We start from the raw sequence: 19480 nt of genomic DNA on the forward strand, positions 1-19480 counted from the left end.
CATCCTTCGCACCCTGGGACTCGGGGTGGGCTGCAGGCTGCTTTGCTGCATCTACACCATGGACTTGCACAAGTGTCCTTCAGGAAGGTGAAGACAGCGATCTCTGACCAACAGCATCGTCTTCATGCGAGTATAGTTATGGCGACAGCACTACGCTTTTACTGGAACAGTTCGTTTCATTCACAGGGGCTGGCTTGGCAACAGCAGTAACAGTGCTGAAAACACGGCTCCAGAGCTTCTGTACCCGGATTTACCTTCTGCGGAAGAGCCACACTGTGTGGCAGCACGCCGAAACACCCACCCCATCTCCCGGCAAAACAAGCTATGCCAGGAGAAAGTGCGGCTTTACTGTTCGAAGTTAGATATCTGCAGTAAGTGATCAGCAAGCCCCTTCCACCACACCACGTGTGGAACACCCTGCCATCTCCCAAAATACCACATTCAACTGACTTTACAATTTTTCACAAACCAGATACAGCCTACTCCATGCTGGTAATCCTGCTCTCCTCCATGGATTCAAGAGCATAGTTGGGCTGGGACCACAGGAGTTCTGGATATGCAGTTCCTCTGGCTCCAGAGCATCAAGTCTGCCAAAGGTGCTCTCAATTCCTACATGCAGTAACACTAAGGGCAATAATACTGTAGTAGCAGCAACAGATTTTTTTCATAGTAAGGGGAAAAAGGCGTAGAGACAGAAGTGCCTTTTACTGGGGCGCAAACTTTTAAAGCGTTGTATTTAAACTATTTATATGATATTTGTCTTAGAACTGCCCTGATCCCCACTAAGCTATTTTGGTGCATCAGCTCTCCATTTAACACCTTGACATCAAACCACATCCTCAGTTTAACACCTAGGACAGGAGGCATATTTCAGTGTGTTTGCACAAGTACTAAGTCTTATAAACTGCTGCTGCCGCTCCAGATGAAATGGACGATTAACAGTTTGCATTTATGAATCTGACAGGTAGTGCATTTAACAGTCTGCCAATAATTGTTTGCAAACAAATCAGAGGGTAAAGCAAACTTTTGTGCAAGCAAAAAGGTGTGGGGGGTTAATTCCTATAGGGCCACTTTATCAAAAGGTTCCACGCTTCAAAGGCTGAAGAACAGAAATGTTGCATCTTTCGCTGCAGGAAGTAAAACCAAAGCAGCAAGACTCTGAACAGCTACTCAAATTAAAGAACTCAAATTAAAGCCACACAGACGTTAAAACGGTGAATTTGCAAACAGAAAAATAAAGAGGAAGAAATCCACAACTGGGGATTCCAATAAAAAGAAACAGAATGGCTGTGTAAACCCCCAAATGACAAACTAAACCAGAAGGAGGATTTCTGGTAATAATGAGAGAAAAATGCCATCACAAAAGAAGTATTTCTAAATTCCACAAACCACGTACTTTTCACTTTTAAAAAAACATGACTACTGCTGCAGCTTTTTAAGCAAGCAAAAAAAGCTGAGCAGCTGTAAAGGAAGGGACGAGGGCACTGCACTCCACGGGGAGATCCAGGGTCTCCATCACGTTTGTTATTACTCAGACACTGTTAGGACAAGAGTTGAAACCTGCTCTAAGGCAGGTTCCAGTAATGAATGAAGAAGCATACCTGAAGAAAGTGCTGAAGCTGAGAGCTCGCTCCCCTCTCGTATTAACAGCAAAGAAAAGTATGTGGCAACAAAAGTAAAAGCATAAAAAAATTCAACAAGCATTATTCGGAATTAAAATAGAATTGTATAAAGTGTATTACAGTATGTTCTATCATTTAAGAAGTAATAACATATTTATAGATCTTTTATTACATAGTGATAACCTGAAGAGAAGGAAATAGATATTTAATCCAAGTACAATATAAAGAAATGATAAAGCAGAAAAAACACTTTCCCATTCAACAACATTCTAAAGATGCTTTTTAATTAGACATTTAAGCATTAAACATTTCTCAGTAGTAGGTTAAACTACTAAATACAGTAAGTTTCAGTGCATTGTCCAAGCAGATGTGGAAATGCATACACATTCAAAGGGCTTTGTGGAAACCTAGTATTAATCCCCTCAGTTTCCTCAAACACAGAGCAAACACTGCAGTTACAGAATTTCTGGCCTTCATTTATTAGACCAAGAACCAGTAAATCCTCCACCTATTGGTAATGCAACACTGTCAACCTGCTGAATTCGAAAGTCAAGCCTGTGTAAATATTCTCGTAAGCAGGGGGAATTTACCTGATTTTCACATACTGTTTAGAGTAAGCCCCACTTCATCTGAGTAACGGTAAGAAAAGCAATCATCATTCTTCTCACCTACAAACACTGCTGCTCAGGGCTGACCAAAGTGTGTGTCGCACGTGGAATACAACTGATGGTACACCTTGAGTGCTGCCATAAAGAAAGTATCCCAAGAGACACATATGCAAAGCTTATCTTAAAGAGTCGCCTTTTCCACCCTCATCTAAGGAAGCGGGAAGAAAAGACGTGCAACGTTTTAAAATTAGCTAAGAGTAGGCTCCTTAATAGTGGTCAACTGCATTCAAATGCAAGTCCCATCTCCCATCACCCAGGGTTAAAAGCCACACAGAATGAAACCCTTGGCAGAAATCTTCAGTGATCATTTCTTAATTGGTAGCAGAAGGGGCTGTAAAACTGTAACAGTGGCAACAGCTCTGATGTGAAATAGGGCAAAGCAGCAAGTGAAGGTTTTTTACATAAGAGAAACATATTCATTTCGTCTCCATTAAGTACAGGGAGCTATCGGAACTAAATCTGGGAGAGAGATGCACATATGGAACTTGTCTCCTGACATACTGCTGTTATTTCCTACGAGCAGACTAGGACTAAAAATCACCTCATCTGTGACTCCTCCATGAGAAGAATTGGCACATGGTTTTGGCAGCTACGAGCTTGATAGACAGCAGACCAGGCATGCCACTCTGGCTAGCAGATGCACCATTGTGGTAACCCCACGTAAATCAAGCTTTCCGAAACGCTGATCATAAAAAAAAAAAAAAAAAGAAAAAAAGAAAATGAGGTCAAGTGCTGGTGCTTTATCTTTAATATCTAAAGAAGCCCATCAGCAGGACACGGGAAGTGCAACACAAGGAGCAGCATCTGCCCCCGCTCCAGCCCCACGGCTGCCAACGCTGTCCCACGCCGCTTTGGGGCTGCCGGCGCGGCGGGAGGCTCTGCCCAGCCCTGCGCTACAGGAGGGCACCAGGGGAGGAGGGAGCTCCGGTCTCGCTTCGTTTTTCCACGTTGCTGCTTTCTTAGTCGAGTCGAGAGGAATACTGACGCGACAGAATAACCTCCCTCGTTGGGCTACATTTCTAAAGGTTTACTGAGAAGAGCACTTATTTGGGGAAAGAATAAAGTATGTCTTAAACGGACATCTTGGTAGATTTCAGAATCTGTATTCAAAGATATTAACATATTTGAGATATTAGTGATATTCATAACACCCGTGTTAAGTATGAGATATCTATACCGCTATTATAACATCAGTCTTACCAAAAGAAGAAAAGTAAATCATCTGAGAAACTGAAGATCACATTTAGGTTATCCCACAAAATCAGCATAAAAACTTAAACCTGGTATTTACAGATTAATGAATAAAAATATGAAGTGGGACTATCCAAACTGCTATTAAAGTGACATTCAACAATTAAGTGGAACCCTGATATGAGTGTAACATCCTCCCTCTTCCCTTCCTTTTTTGTTATAAAAACAGTATTTACAATTTTTTTTTTTTTTTTTTAAAGAGAACTGGTTGACATTATTGCTTGATCCTTTTTAGGAAAGACATTCCAATGAAGCAATTATTCCACATGCTGACAAAACACAGAATATACCATTTCAAGAGTGACAAAAGTTAACATTTTGTTCATCTAAAAATTATATTCATCTGCTAGGTCAGCAGATCACATGTAAATATAAGCCAATCAAAAATACATTTTACAAAAAATAATCAAGTTTCCTTTTTCAATATGGCAGTAAACATAATTTGTTCTTTCACTCTCACCTTCCACAAACTTCATTCTAAATAGGAGCTTACTATTTTTTCACAAAAAAAGATAAATTTGATTAAAATTGTTATTTTCATAAACAAACACAAAGCTCAGCCTTACACCTGACATGTCTACCAAAAGTCACACTTCTGCGTTGCTGAACACCTACGTAGAAATGTAGTCTTTGTTCAACAGTGAGGGGACTTTTCTGGTGCACAGCACTCCCAGATCAAATATTACAATCTTTCAAGGCTTTCTGAAGTGCTAACTATGAACCACTGGTTCTTCTTCCAGGCAGGTCTAAAGTAACTATCCTCCCACATCTGAAAAGATACAGCTTTGTATTTGACTATGAATATTAAGCAGCTTTCTCCACAAAACAGGAAGGCACCATGCACATAGCAGTTGAGGCAGGAAGCAAACAGCAGCAACATGACATGTGAATTTTAGGTTCAGATGAGTTAAGGCTTCTGTTAAACTTCTTTATCTTCTTCTAGTTAGGATCACTATCTGGAAAGAAAAAACAGAAGCAATTGAAGTAATGGTATGGCATGGTCAAGAAAGCAGTCAGACCCCTCTCAGTGTCTGTAACAGGAAAGCCCCCACAAATGCGTATTACTGTTGTAGTGTCATCTTGGTCTCGTCCTATTTAATGAGCTAAATGCTCAAGAGCTGCCGAAAATACTGCTGAAACGACGTATACCAAGGTTTACAAAATGTGTGCAAGCCTGTTATTCAACATTCTTGCTTGGTGGAAGCACTATGAAATGGCAGCACAAACAGACCGAGTGTTGTTAAAATAAAATTATCTGCAGAGAATCAGTGAAACTGTATCACCTGTGAATGAAAACTTCACTTCTATGAAACCTGCTCTGCCTCTACACAGAATTACTTTACATTCCTGAGTGGACCTTTCATAGTAAGTCTGCCTTCATGTTTTTCCTTACAGAGCTGTTATACTGACATATTAAGGAAACATTTTCCATGTGCGTTTTTATCATTGCATACTTTCACTTAGCAAAGCCCCTCTTTCTGTCGGAAGATACCTTTTCAAACCTGATTCTCATAATGGCTCTGTCTCTTCTTTGATTTCAGCTCCTTCAGCCACTGAGGAGACTTTTCTTCTGACCTAAGATATAAAAAAATACTCTTTATTCTTTAATTATGAAAACTCATTACAGAAACAAAAAAATAAATAACAATTTCCCCTACAGCCGTGGGAAGCCTACTTGCATTATTTTTTTTTCCCATCAAAATGAGTATTACCATCTTTCTGACACTGGTGGAAGTCTCTCACCTGTCCTCCTTCTCTACACTGGAGGGCAGCAGTCTGCTACCAGGAGTTCCAAGCTGCAGTTGTGGTTTAGGGGATTTGAACAGCTGAGCAGAACTTACTTCACCAGGACTCTCAGACTCTTGTCTTTTCCGCAGTTGGGCCTAAAAAATAAAAATAAAGAAAAGAGCTCCTTTTTAAGGCAGCATTCAGACTTTTTTTTGAATGCAAAATAAAAAAAAAAAAAAAAAATCACACAGGTATACAAAAACAAAGAAATCCATGCCTGAAATCAGTGAAGGGATTCCTTATAAACCTATGCAGTTTTGAAAGCATATTTGCTATTGCAAAGCTAATTTTTTTCCAAATCACTTAATATTTCTAGCCAAGACTTAGAAGTGAGAAAGATAACTGCAAGGTTTTTCTACACATCACACCCACCCCCCACAAACAGTGTAGTCATCTTCAGCAGAATCCCTAGCACTATTCCTAGAGACCAGAACTCGCATCTGATGTGTTTTGCCTATGTTCACCTTGAGAACAGAGTGGTCCATTCCTGGAAATACAGGAAGTCTCTGAGCTTGTACAGAAGACGATCTCACAGTATGCTGTATCTTTTCTTCCTCATCAGAATCCTCCTGTTGCATAGTTTTCTTCTCTTCTAATTAATTGTTTAAAAAAAAAAAAGCAGAGGGGAAACATTAGTCCGCACGCTTTTCATCTATGCCTTGTTCTAGATCTCTCCTTCCATTCAAAAATGTTTTAAGAGTAATATTAACACACCACAGGGCTGAGTTCAATACTTCAATAGAGATCAAAGCAACAAACATACTAAGTACTCAGCAACAGAAAGATTTCTTGCCAGCAGAGAAGGTACTCCCAATTTAATGAATGTTGCTGCTTCTAAACACCTCAGCTGATCACAGAACGTGAGATTAATTTAGATTGGAAGAGACATCTGAAAGTTATCTGGTCTACCCCCTGTTCAAAGCAGGGCTTTGATACAAAGAGGCCGAGCAGCAGAAGCCTCTGTACTACAGGGAAAGATGCAATGGTATGGCTGCCTTTACACGCACCGCGTCCTTAGTTGGTAATTACACTCCAGTTTCCAGTACAGCATTTCTTATCAAGGTAAGTCTTAAAAACATTTTACATCTGTTAGACCTGCACCAAAGCAACCACCACACACATAAGAGTCTTTCCATTAATTAGGAGGCTACAGAAGAGATCAGTTTGATCACACGTTCTTCCTGATATTCATAGGCTTTAAGGGAAAGCAGAAATGGCCAGTCAAAAGACTGGTATTTTTAGTAGGTCCCCTCAGTTATAAAAAAATCACCAGCCTCTCTAAAGAACAGGCTGCAACACCAGTAATTCCTCCACTCAGGGAATATCAAAAGGATATCTGCAGCATGTATCATCATAGCACCAAAGTGCTATGGGTACTAAATCATGGATCTATAATGAGTGCACGCATTAAGCCATTCACTCACTTCCATGAGCAAGGATTTTCAATGCCTGATGCATTTCCTTATTGCATCCTAAGGAACAGGACAGGCCAGGAGGGGGGCATTTTTAATAGAATGGATTTAAAGGAGTTGATCCTTAACTAGGCCTCTTTAGTCCTGTAGTACTCAGAAAGAAAGAATATTTATGAGCACCTATAGAATATGAACAATTACAGTTGCTCTTATCAATAACACCCAGGCTTAGATATAAAGAATGTGCTAGAGAATGCATCCAACCATAGCAGTTTCTAAACTCAGTATTTTCTCAGTGAACAAAATTCTCTTAAGTCAGCAGCCAGAAGCTAAAGGAAATTGCATCAAAGCTCTCCTGGTCTTCTGTAGGTCTGGTTACTGTGACTTCCCTCATTCCTTGGAGCCTTTGGAATGGAGGGGAAGACTTGATTTAGATTTAGAGGATGACCCAGAGGTGGGAAAAGGAAGCTGTTGTTAAACCTTGATACAACTTCTGAATGTTATACCATTCAGAAATTCCTGCCCTTACAACAAGTTGATTGCGGCTAATTATTTCAGATAGTTGAGGGATACCTGTGGAATCTTTAAACATCCAGGTGTTATCTGGTTCTTCCATCAGAGAAAATCTGTTTTCAAACTCCAGCCCTCTGCTTCTTCTAAGAGAGTGCGAAATAGGAGCCCGACGGCGTCTCTTTTTGCTGAGCTGTACACGTGTTTTCAGCGCACTGGAGTCCAGAATAGTGGTTTGCTATAAAAAGAAACAAAGCCTTTTATTTTCAGGCTGATTGAAAGTAAAGTCATCTCCTCCATAATGACTTCCCAACCTACTTCAATGCATTAACCCATTCAGTTTAATTAAACTATATACATTTGCCTGATTATTATTCTTGTAGTTACTTAAAACTATATTAAAGAGAATTTATGATTAAGATATGCTACATTGTGGCTAACTGGGTGCAATGCTGGTTCTTTGATCTCTCTTGGGTGTGGATGTCTGATCTGCATTAATTATTTTCACTGAATTAATAAAAAAATAACTGCAATAAATAGGATTTTGGTTCCTAGACTGTTTCAAGAATACAGGCCTTGCTAGCTAGTAACAGCTGAAGGCCAATAAGAAGATTGGGATCCAAAAAGAGCAACTACACAAAATTCTCTCGTAGTAGAGTGCTGTAATTTCATTCTTCTGACAGGTTGCCATCCACAGAAATTTCAAGCCGCTCACCAACAACAAGGAGACTGCAAGTTAAGTGTCACGGCATTCAGAGAATTTCTGTGATCAGTCACTTCAAACGCATCCATCCCTATGCACGATGGTAAGAGAATAACATTTACAGAGCAAAAGATGGAGCTGTAATTTATTTATTTATTTATTTAAAGCAATTTGTTGTTAGAGACTTGCCTGTAATCTGCAAACATCACTAAGGCTCCTCTTCTTCAGATGTGTTCTTATTTCTTTTTCAAGAGATTTCAGGTCAGGAATAAACTGCTCATTAGAACAGCATATTGCCAGCTGTACTTGAAGCTATTAATGTTTTAAAGAGACACATTTAGCTGTCCAGGGAACAGCACACTACAGGAGCATCTCCACTACCTGCAGAACCACTGACAGAGACAAAATGCCATCTGCGCCGTTCTGGGCTACTAATGCTTCTTTTACAGAGCAAAAACTGCACTTGGGTATCCTGCCAAAGGATTACTAACCGATACCAAGGCCAAGGCACATGCAGTTAGGGATCTCAAAGCAACGGACCACCAAACGCAGCCTCTGCTTCAGAACCAGAGTGGGCTGGAAGAGGAGAGCAGCACCTACTTTGGCAAAACACAGGTTTCTGCAGTTCCCCATAGATGGCAATACCAGAGGAGAACAGAGCCGGCTGGAGGCACTTCGAACAGCCTACGCAGGAAGCAGCTGTGATTTTAACAGTCAATTCTGCTGCACCAGACCAAACTGCCTCCAGCACAAACCTGCTCACATCCTTCATACGTTTCACAGAGCAGTCTGCTCCTCAATTCAGAAGGCGTTATGGCACTTCGACAGGCAAGGCAGTATTTCTGAGACCTTTCTAGCAGCTGCATGATCCATGTAAGTTGGGAATCTTACACTTACCAATATATCTGTCATTAGATATTACATGATAAAAAAAAAAGGTGCACCAACTCTTACTAAAGAAAAAGCAGTATTTCCTAGATGCTATACTGAAAAACTACAGTTGTATTAGTGCTTTCAAAGAACACTAAACCTCATCTAACTGTGTATGGCCAGAAATTACTGTTCTTATACTAGCTGCAAGATTCTTAGTATGAAAAGAATCCTTTAAAATGAAATTGTAAGCTACTACAGAAAGAGACCAATTGTAAAGAAGAAAAATATTAGTAAATGGCTTTATAGCCTTAAATCTGCATGGCTCATAGCACAGCAGCCACTAGCTATTTGTGTTATTTAATTGTTTCCAATGTTCATAGAGCCATTTAACTCTTCTGTTACAGCTCACTGAGGAGCAGAAAGAGAAACAGCAACTGTATTAAGCCACTGGCAGACATTATCTGAGGCCAATAGCTTTTTGGAATCTCTCAGAACCTAAGCATTACAGAAACTAGAAGAACTTTGTAGCTTTGATCTTAAACTTTTCAGGCAGGAAGCCAGCTGGGAAAATTCGATGTGATAAAGAAAAGGCAGAGGAAGATTGAGTGAAAAGTTTGCAGAAGATACTGCTTTGCAGGGATTAACCCAGGTAACAATATAGTTAACATAGAAGGAGAACTTCGGTTTCCCGTTATGGTAACTTACATCAATGAAAGAGAAATCAGTGGTCTTTTCATCAGGGTAGGTGTCTCCCGGAGGAGGTAAATCGGTCCCATCAGTAGAATCCATGTCAGTGCTGGAACGGTCCAAACTTGTGCTCCTTTGGTCTTTTGAGAAGTCATGGTGATCAACCAGGGAGGCAGGTTCCGTTTGAGAGGACAGTGAAGACGGGTGGCTATTTGGAGGTTGCTTTCTCGGTGAAATGACATCGTTTTCCAAGGAAGGAGATTCAGGCACAAAGCTGCAAATTAAGAAAATGAAATCTATGGGACTTCAGGGTAAACAAATACATGCAAGGATAGTTTGGATCACGCATACTCAGCAGATGATAAATAAAGGTAGAACTGAAACTACGGCTACAAGTAACAAAGGCATCTTTGGAGGCAGCAGGTACCAGCAGCAAGGGTGTGGATCACTTTCATTATCACAGCTTTTTACCCATGTGGATTTACAGTGTCTTGAATAATGCAAGTATGCAGATAAATTGTACTAATTTGATTGTAACATGCTTTTATTGCTTGGGGTTTCTTCTCCCCAGCACAAAGACCCCTTCAAACATATACACGCACACGAGACGAGGGAAATAGCAAGTTGCCTAAGAGCCCTAAGCAATTTGACCATTTGATGTATAACAGCAGCAGACCTTACACTTTGGCACTGTATACATTTGAAAACATTGTGAAGGGTAATACCCTGTTTGCAGGCCTCAGGCAAAGAGTAACTGTTAAAAGATTCTTCTCCTTGCTCATCCAAAACTATCTTAAATACGTATAAATGCTTATACATACAAAACAATAAATACTCTTTTACTGCAAGTGAATTCCTGCAGGACACTCCGAGCTACTTGCAGCCCTTTCAAGAACACACCTTACAAACGCCTCTGTTGTTCGTGTTCCCATCTTGTCCCTAGGAGGGCGCTTTTTAAAATATCTCTCTCTCTCTCTCTCTCAAAAGTATGTTTATATTATATGGGTTTTAATTCATATTCACCTATTATTAATATATTATTATATATATGGTAGATACAAAAGTTGTATACACTCTTTCTGAAATCACAACAAGGCTGTGTATACATGTCTGGACCTGATGAAAATGTGAGTGTATTGGGAATGGCCCTAGCCACCATGGCAGCTCCTGCACCACAGTTTGTGCCCCATGCATACCAAGCAGCAGGTGTGAGTAATTTCCATTTCACTTGACTCCAAGGAAACTGAAGCATCTTCAGCAGTGCACAGGATTTAAACATTTTGGGATGCAATGCTAATAGACATTGGATTTTTAACAAAATTGCATCCCTTGTGTCCTGACAGAAAGAAGCGTCTCTGTTGGTGCTATCCTGAAATCAACAGCTCCCCCACTTGAGCTGTATTAGATTTTGTTTCTCTTATTGCCTCTAGTTTTGATCCATAAGAGACAAGGAACACAAGCAACAGTAACCCAGTGAACCATAATCGCCAAGATGTGAAAGAAGAGAAAGGACATTGCTAGTTTAAGTGGATCAGATGCTATTGGGAAGTTCAGCAGCTTTTAAGCAACAACACGATCAGATAAAACTGCTACGAGTTCCTCGATTCACTCTTGCCAGGAAGGAGGTCTGCTGGCTTCACAGTGGGTGACTTTAAAGCATGCAAAGAGTGAACTGGCAGGGAAGGGGACTGGAAAGGGGCAAGAAGGCGGCTGGAAATCACTACAGAAAGCTCTGCAGGGGAGAGGCTGAGCCAGTGCCTCTGGACTGGGGATGGCAGTAGGGACAAACACCCCGTGCTCCCCCACCACACTCATTTGTAGCATGGAAACAAACCTGAGATATGCCCACGCAACTGCGGAACTGGTTCTCTGAACCAATCGTTTTCCAAAAGAGCTTCTCTTTTATTTCAGGATATATTTCCGAGAGAACTGCCCGTCCAGCCAGCCAGAGGTTTTTATCTTCAATGGATGGTAGAGAGTGCAGAAGGGAGAGGTGGGCAGCAGGTGGCACCCTAAAGGCAGGGCTCTACGAGCAGAGGCTTTCTGGGGTGCTCGGGGGGGCACTGAGGGTGGCAGGACCTGCACTCCAGTGCTGTGATGCTCCCAGTGTATTCCTAGAAATCTTCCCTTTGCCTGGACTAATGGAAATGAGTTGCAGTGTCAGGACTGAAAGCTGTACGCGGTTACGTGACAGCTATGTGACAAAGGGTTACGTGACAAAGGGTTACATCCCTTTGTCATGTAGGTTGGAGTATTCCTTTAAGCAGCAGGAGATTGTAGGAAACAGATTCTACTGTCAGTAAAAATAGGGCACTCTCGCTTCTAATTTTAGGAGTTTCTAGTTTAAAAAACAAAACCTAAAGTATTTAAGGAGTTTGGGTTTTTTTTTCCTCTGCTTAACAAGAGTCTTTTGTTACTAAGCACCTTTTCTTGAGCAAATATCTAGGAAAATTGTTCTAAAACCAAAAATATATATGCACATTTTTTTAAACAATAGCCCTTAGTATTTGGTACAGTCCACAGTGATAGCAATCTTGGGAGGAAAACACTCAGGAGTCTACTGTTGAATAACAACTTTCTATCAAGCTGCAGCACATGATATGATTTCCAGTCTGGCACAGCAAACACTGCACAGAGGGTTTCCAGCACATGACTGGAGTGAATGCCTCTTCCCTCCTTCAGCACTGGGCCCCAGGATAATTAAGACGCAGTACTAATGAGCTCCAGGGGGAAGTTTTCATCTAGTATTTTTGCTTCAAATGATATTTGGTATCTGCAGCATTAGGCTTTAGATCCACTAGAATATGGAAGAATGTTAGAGATGAAAGACAATCTGCAGACTTATCACCTTTCATGGAAATTAAAATGTATATTAAGAGGATCCTGTCTGATTTGTATATCTCCAGAAAACCTCTTTCCTTCTACATCCTAGGGCTTCAGTTTGAAGAACTCAGTGCAGTTCTTGAAACCGAAACATATGAGAGTAAGCAATGACGGAAATACAGATGAATTTACACTGGTTGGTGGCTACTAATTCACAAACCTTTCTAATGATTCTCCTTTGGAGTTCTTGCACAATTACGGCATCATGACACACTAAACACCGTGGCACAGCTAATCACCAAATGTGGCAAGGATGACTCAAGTACAAACACTGTTATGCACAGTGGATTCTCTCCATCTCAACAGCAAATTAGGGGGGAAATTCCCTTCAGAATAATGGACAAATATTGAAATTTAAGACATGTTTTCAGTTCTCATTACTGAGATGTATCATGCATCTTTTTCTATTACTTCACTAAGATTTCAAGTTTTATAAGCATATCTGTAAGCTACCAACAACGTTCAACAGGTGTCATTTACAGACACTTGCTTCTCTGAAAAATTATCCTTCATGTAGTGCACACAAATATCAGCAGAAATATGCAATAAACCAAGATCAATCTTCACTTTCAATTGCAATTAAATTTAATTAGTTTTAGCAAGACAGTGCTAAGACGCCATAAAGAATGTCTTGCTTTATCACATGAAATTAGGAGTCAAAAAGTAAAGGGATCCTACATTTTACAGTAACACTGCTAAGGAGTCAAAATCAAAAGGCAGCTCTCACTGCTTGCCTGCGGCATCACACAAGAAATAATGTCCATTTAAAAATGCCCTTTTATATTCTGTAACTGCAGATTCCCATCTCTTACAGGTAGCTGATACCCTATAGTGGGTTTTCTTTTCCAAAACTTTGTTGCAGTCTAGCTTCAAGGATTTGAAGCAACAAATAGCTAAAACCTTATGAAGTCAGAGCTCTATAGATCCATCATCTAAAAAACACAGTCCCTTTTCTGTAAAAGAGAACTGTTTTTACTTATGAAGACTGTTCTGATCTAAAAGTAAGAATTTGCTATGATGTCAACTCGGAAAAGCTTACTAAAGCACTTGAGAAAAAATTAAAAAGCATCTTTTAAGTAAGGTAAGAAAAATCCAATTAACATCTCCAAATTAAACCATTTCCTTCCATTCTAAGATGCTATTTGCCAAAGCCCATTGCAACCACCAAGAGCAGCCCTTTACACTTATTCTAGCGGTGACTAAGCTCTAGTTGAAAATGATCCTTCCTCCACCTTCCTAGAAGCTTACCTAGAGAAAGGACCAGTTTATCCTATTGCCAAGTAGTCATGTTTTTTTTATTTTAAAATTGTTTTCCTCTCTTAGAGAAAATGAGTTCATTCACAGATGCGTTAATGAAACGCTCCTAAGGGGGCTAAAATAATCACTTCACGACTCAAATACTGGAAAATGCCAGAAACTGGAAGTTCCTCCCACACGGCAGCAGCAGGCTGGTGATGTTGTTTTGTGCCCCCCGCCGTGGTGTTCCCCATTTCCTCCCCGGGTGCCCTCCCAGGATGCAGGTAAGCGAGTCACGGAGCCTGTTCCTCCGCTGCGCTCTCAGCCGTGGTTCAGCTTACGGCCAAACGCCGGCTGCGAGGGCGTATCGGGGTGCGTGAGGAATGCAACACCACGGGCTGTACGGCTGGCAAGATATAAAGTCTAAGGGAAGTGAGCCAGGCAAAACAGGAAAGCAGAATTATCCAAGTCTCCTGTAAGTTCCTGCCTCTAGGCCGAGCAGAGGACGAGACGACTGCCTCGGCAGCAGCCGAATGCAGAGACATGCTGGAATCACCCATGGCAAGGAGGAGAACGTCTGCACTTGTCCTGGCGGAAGGCCTTCTACTTCATAAAAAATGAACTGCAAACAAAATGCAGTTTCAGTATATTCCAGGAAGATTTCCATTATTAATTTAATATTTAAAAGGATGTTACTCTCATTCCTCTCCAAGTGCTTGAATTAATACACCAGTAACTCCCCCACAGTGAACCATAAGTCAAGCTAAAGCAGAGTAAGGGAATGGCAAAATGCTGAAAAATCACTATACTGTCATCATTACACTGTAAAAAAAAAAAAAAAGAAAAAACTAAACATTTCTTACAGTGGAAATAAAATTCCAGGACATGGGGATTGAGTTCAATACTTAATGCACCAGAATTTTTAGACGGAGCTTTTCTAACCAGGAAGAATTCTCCAGGTTTGAAATAACGTTCAAATGCTGTCTGTTTTGGAGGTGAGACAAGCACCTTTGTTAAGAAAATTATTTCAGAAAACGTCTATAACATACTGAAATCAAAGTTAATTTTACAGAAGACTTGATTGTCACTGTTGGCACGTCACTTAGCTCACTGAACTTCAAGCTGAAAGCTACCCTGATTTGATAAGCAATAAAATATTTATAATGCACAGTTCTCAAGTGTAGAACACACCAAACATAATTGACATTAATGTCTGCTATAAGATCTCAACAAGTATAGCATTAAAAAAAAAAAAACAACAGATAAAATGCTATTTTCATACTACACTGAGCAGATAAGATAGTGGCTCAGTGTAGATCAAGCTATAATTTATACAACAGGTGTAAGTTATAAAAAAACCTCACACTTCAATGCTCTAGGTTTATGTCATGAAATCGTTTTAATAACAGAAAAGCATCAGTAATACTAGCTTTCATTCAACTGATACTCCATTTCACCCTCCGCTTCACCACACTAAAATGCTGCAGAGCTGGTGAGATGTGGACATCATACCCCGAGGTTTATCAGGACACATCAAGAGGCACGCCGCAGGTCGTCCTGCTGTCGGAGCAGGTGCCTAGCCTTCAGAGCACCCATTTCAAACGGGTTTTGCCATTCAGCCTCTCTAGTAGCACAGCTTTTAAGGCAATGTTAACTGGTATGGGAGAGACCAAATTTACAAAAAAAAAAAAAAAAAAAAACAAACCACCAAACAACCCCAAAAAACCAAAATACCCACAACACCAACCCACACTAAACCAAAACTGTGAGTGTACCCTGTCTAACCATAATCAGACACTTCCTTATCTACCTGAGAGGGAGGAAATCAGACAATTTTAGCAAAAATCTTCCCAGAGCCCTAGTTCCTCCCGTCAGAGGCACATAGCACACAAGCAGGTAACCACTTTCTAAATGTGAAAATGTACATTTCTAATTATAATTACAAACACATAAATACAAAGCATAAAAAAGGTTTTACTACTTTTGTTAATCTAGTCAAAGCCATTTGGTGTATTTATTGAGAAAACTTGTTTTTCCCATATATTCTTTCTACCATTTTAGCACTAAAAATAACATCTAACTTGTGTTTCGCGTGCTAGCGGACTTGTTAAATCTATTCCAGTCCAAGCTGGTTTTGTCATTGCTTGTAAAAGTGGTGGTACTGCATTCTCACTGGAGGATGGAGTTTAAATTTCAAACCTTACTGCAATTTGCAGATATTTGAGAACTATTTCTTCACCTATAGACTAAAGAAACTGTACAGTCACTGAAACTGAGCATGCAACTTTAAAAAGCCATACATGTACATACATGCGCACACACCCACCCAAACCAACAGCTTCTTCTCATTACTCAGCTAGGGAAAAGCTTGCATGCACAGCAGAGGGGACCTCGCTCACCCTTACCTGTCCCCACTGTGCCGCTGCTCATTCCAGGTACCGTACTGGCTGTCGGGCTCCTGCACGAGCGTGTCTGTGTCCTTCACTCCCGGGGCCTGTCTGGAGAAGCACTGCTTCAGCTGATCCTGCAACAGAACAATTGCAATATTTTAGCATTGCTTTAGCCTTTGGCTGAACGATTAACAGATTTTATTTGCAATGGTGTTTTTGAATCTACCGATTAAACTTTGTCAACATAAAACTGGGAATAAACCTAAACATGGAAAATGGCTATGAACTCAGAACAACGATTCTCTATAAAATGAGCACTGTTCTCCTGGGCAAATAACTGGTTCTAGAGGCCAGAACTGACTCCCTGGTTTTAGGAACTCCATATTGCTTTAACATTATTCTTATCTCAGGTTGCACAAAATTTTTAGAAGCACCTGTGCAAACACAAAGAATTCTGCTGGGAACTACATTTAACCTCCCCAAGCATACAAGGGAAACATCAACTCTACTGCTCTTTTCCTGGGTTTAATAAAAGGACCTTTTTTCCCCCCAGCTCTTTCTTTGGAAGACACTCAAAATAAAAAGCATAAATAAATAAAGCATAGTGCCAGACACTAGAAAGCCTTTGACAAATTGATGTGTGCTAATGTAAAGTTCAAACACAACATAAAACGTAGAAAGACAGACCACAGTGTTTTTTCCTTGTTCTACTCTGACCTCTCATTTCCTAAGTATTTTTATTTCATAGATCTGCTACTTTCATAAGAGGGAAACAGTGCATCTAAGGACCCTGCCCTTTCAGGGCAGAGAAGTGGGTCAGCTGCTGCTGCTGGCACCCTACATTTGCAGCAGACCAATGTTAATACGCTCCAGAATATAGCACTGTTGCACCTTTTGTTTTGCAGTTGTATTGGGTTACACACTGAAGTTATATAGTTACTGAAATAATACATTGTGCACAGATAATTAAATGTTGGCCCCTTTCGCATTCATTATCCTGAATAAATACAAGTATGGCTTTCAGTGCCGTATCAACTTTGCTTATGAAGATCTCATCTGACAGCAGATTACACTGTTCTCCACCTGTCCTAAGCTTTTTCTCCCTTTAAAAAAAAAAAGGGGGGGGGGAACCCAACCCACAACACCCACCCACCCCCTCAAACCCACCTAGCAGAACACACTGGTGGAAAATGCCAACACATCTATTTCACTTCAGGCAGCACACACAAAGTAACAACCATATTCAGTGAAATGGGATTCCTTAATATTATCAGGGAAAAAAAGAGATTGCATGTTTTCTTGTGTCCTTAATTTTGTAAACCTAGAGAATGCTGCCTTAAGACTATAAAAATATCGACATTACGGATAATTCACCAATACTGATACTTGGCTACTGAAGAAGTCCTACAATGCTTGCATCTTTTGTAACAAGTTGCTTATTTCCCCAACCGTACTCAGCCATTGCCCTTCTCCAGTTCCATCATACTCTTTGCTGCTGACAAAGTGGTCTGTTTTAATGCTGAGTGAAATAAGCAACAAAAGGCTCCACCATTTATTCCAACTATTACAATGCACCATTACCAGACAAAGTAAAATTCTCAGTTTGTAATACTCAAGTAAAACAGGGGCTCAGTTTGTGAGTTAAAAGAAACAGAAGTTTCCTGCTTTTCATCTTTCAGATGCTCCCACAGCCTAATAATTCATTGGTAGTAATTCTTACCCTTTATATATAGACTTATACACGTATATGCAGCGTTAAGCTGAATTCTTATATTTTTCAGTCCATTCCAGGTACAAGCTTTCAACCACAAGCAAGGCATACACTTCTAATAGCTAGGTGAGCGGTAGGGGAAGTAGTCTTTTATTTCTTAGGAACCGCAGAGCATTTCCTCCTACTTGGCTCGGGCGTACGTTTTGGTTTCCACAAATTCCCTCTGTAGCTTCACGATTTCATGCTTTGCACCGGGGGCTAAGCTAACACTCCTGGGCCCAGGTTTCTGCTGTCACTTGGTGGCCCCATAACCTCTGGCAAGTCGATTCACTTCTAGGAAAGGCACTAACAAATGAAAATCATTATTCTCGCTTTCCACGCTACTGCCCATGCTAGTTCAGGGTTTGGTTTTTTTTTTTTTTTTTTTTTTCAACTTGATGCCTGTTATGAATTTTTTTGAATCCCAATCTCACATTACAAGCCACCGCATTCTTGTAAACAATATGAACAGAGTATTTATCAACTTTCGCCACTGTCTGCACAGAAGAAGTTGCATCTATATTCAGAGCTGTAACTGCAGCATCTGGCAGTCTCGGTGGCAGCACACTCGCCCTCACAGCCCTTGCCTGGTACCCCTGGGTAACGCTTGCTGCCACGAACACTAGACGACCCAACAGACACGAGCATGTTACCCTTTTTGTTGGAAGCCAGTTATTTTCCACTTGCTACAGCTACAGCACGTTATCTCCATGCCCAGCATATACTGTATTACTTGCAATTACTCACATTGTTTCTAGCTAGAAACATAGTCTAAAAAGCTTAGAAAGAGGAATGGGAGCAGCAGAAAAGCAACTCTGCATAATGCACTTAGGAAACATTGTTTATAAAAACTGCAGTGTTATCATGAATGTGATGGTTGCAAGGAGAAAACATGCACAGCCCAGATAATACCATTTCGGCAGCAACAGGAAAGAAATCTATCTGCAAATATATTGCTCATCTGAAGGCTCAGTAATTCTTCATAAAATTTTACATTGCAGACAAACTGATCAGCACATACACCTCAGTTTTGGGCAACATTTTACTTGATTTTATATATATTTGAACTTTGAGATGCGGTTTTATAACCCAAATGACACAATTAACACTCAGATAGCGATTCTCCATGCTAAAACCAAAACAAGCCTGAAAAAGAAATAACATCACTACTTCAGCAGACATTGTGAACTTAAATTCAATAAAACAAACTGAAAAGTCTAAATATAAGGAAAAAGACGCTCCAAATTCTAAGAGATTACTTTGTAATATCGAGTAACGTTATTGCACTTTGCTTCTGGAGGAAGCTACTTATTTCAGAAGATGACTGTGTGTCTTTCCCTGGTGATCCCTTTCCACCCATACTTTTCAGGAAGCCAAATGATTAGTTGGAAAAAATAAAAATTCTTTCAAGTCTACAAATTGCTCCTTAGGCCTAAACTATTTCAAGACTCCGGCTTCTACCAGCTGAGAAGAACTGCAGAGAATTTAATGAGGTATGATAACCTGGTCAGCTAGCTGAGAGAAAAAAAGGTACCAACTACGACTAAAATAGGGAGAGGTAAGAGGAGCCGATGCTCTCCCCAGCTTGCGGAGGAGGTGTCAGCTGGGGGGACCGAGGGTGACGCAGAAAAGCAATTTATAGCCTGTGCAGCTTGGAGGAGATGGCTGTGTCAAAGAAGGAAAGCGACAACAAACCATAAAGATTAT

General features: G+C 40.5%; 1 protein-coding gene across 4 annotated transcripts in view; it reads right to left on the bottom strand.

Moving 5' to 3' along the window:
• Positions 1-1886: 1886 nt before the first annotated feature.
• Positions 1887-19480, bottom strand: part of KIAA1671 (KIAA1671 ortholog) — an 88319-nt gene continuing 70725 nt past the window's right edge. For all 4 annotated transcript variants that reach the window (XM_075516594.1, XM_075516596.1, XM_075516595.1 and 1 more), the window contains 7 exons: positions 16039-16157; positions 9533-9788; positions 7315-7489; positions 5794-5921; positions 5285-5424; positions 5034-5116; positions 1887-4497 (listed from right to left, as the gene is read on the bottom strand). In XM_075516594.1, the coding sequence (XP_075372709.1) occupies positions 5038-5116; positions 5285-5424; positions 5794-5921; positions 7315-7489; positions 9533-9788; positions 16039-16157 (897 nt within the window). In that variant the 3' untranslated portion in view covers positions 1887-4497; positions 5034-5037. The remainder of the gene's footprint in view (positions 4498-5033; positions 5117-5284; positions 5425-5793; positions 5922-7314; positions 7490-9532; positions 9789-16038; positions 16158-19480) is intronic.

The sequence above is a fragment of the Mycteria americana genome, chromosome 13, assembly GCF_035582795.1.
Source record: "Mycteria americana isolate JAX WOST 10 ecotype Jacksonville Zoo and Gardens chromosome 13, USCA_MyAme_1.0, whole genome shotgun sequence".
Taxonomy (NCBI): Eukaryota; Metazoa; Chordata; class Aves; order Ciconiiformes; family Ciconiidae; genus Mycteria; species Mycteria americana.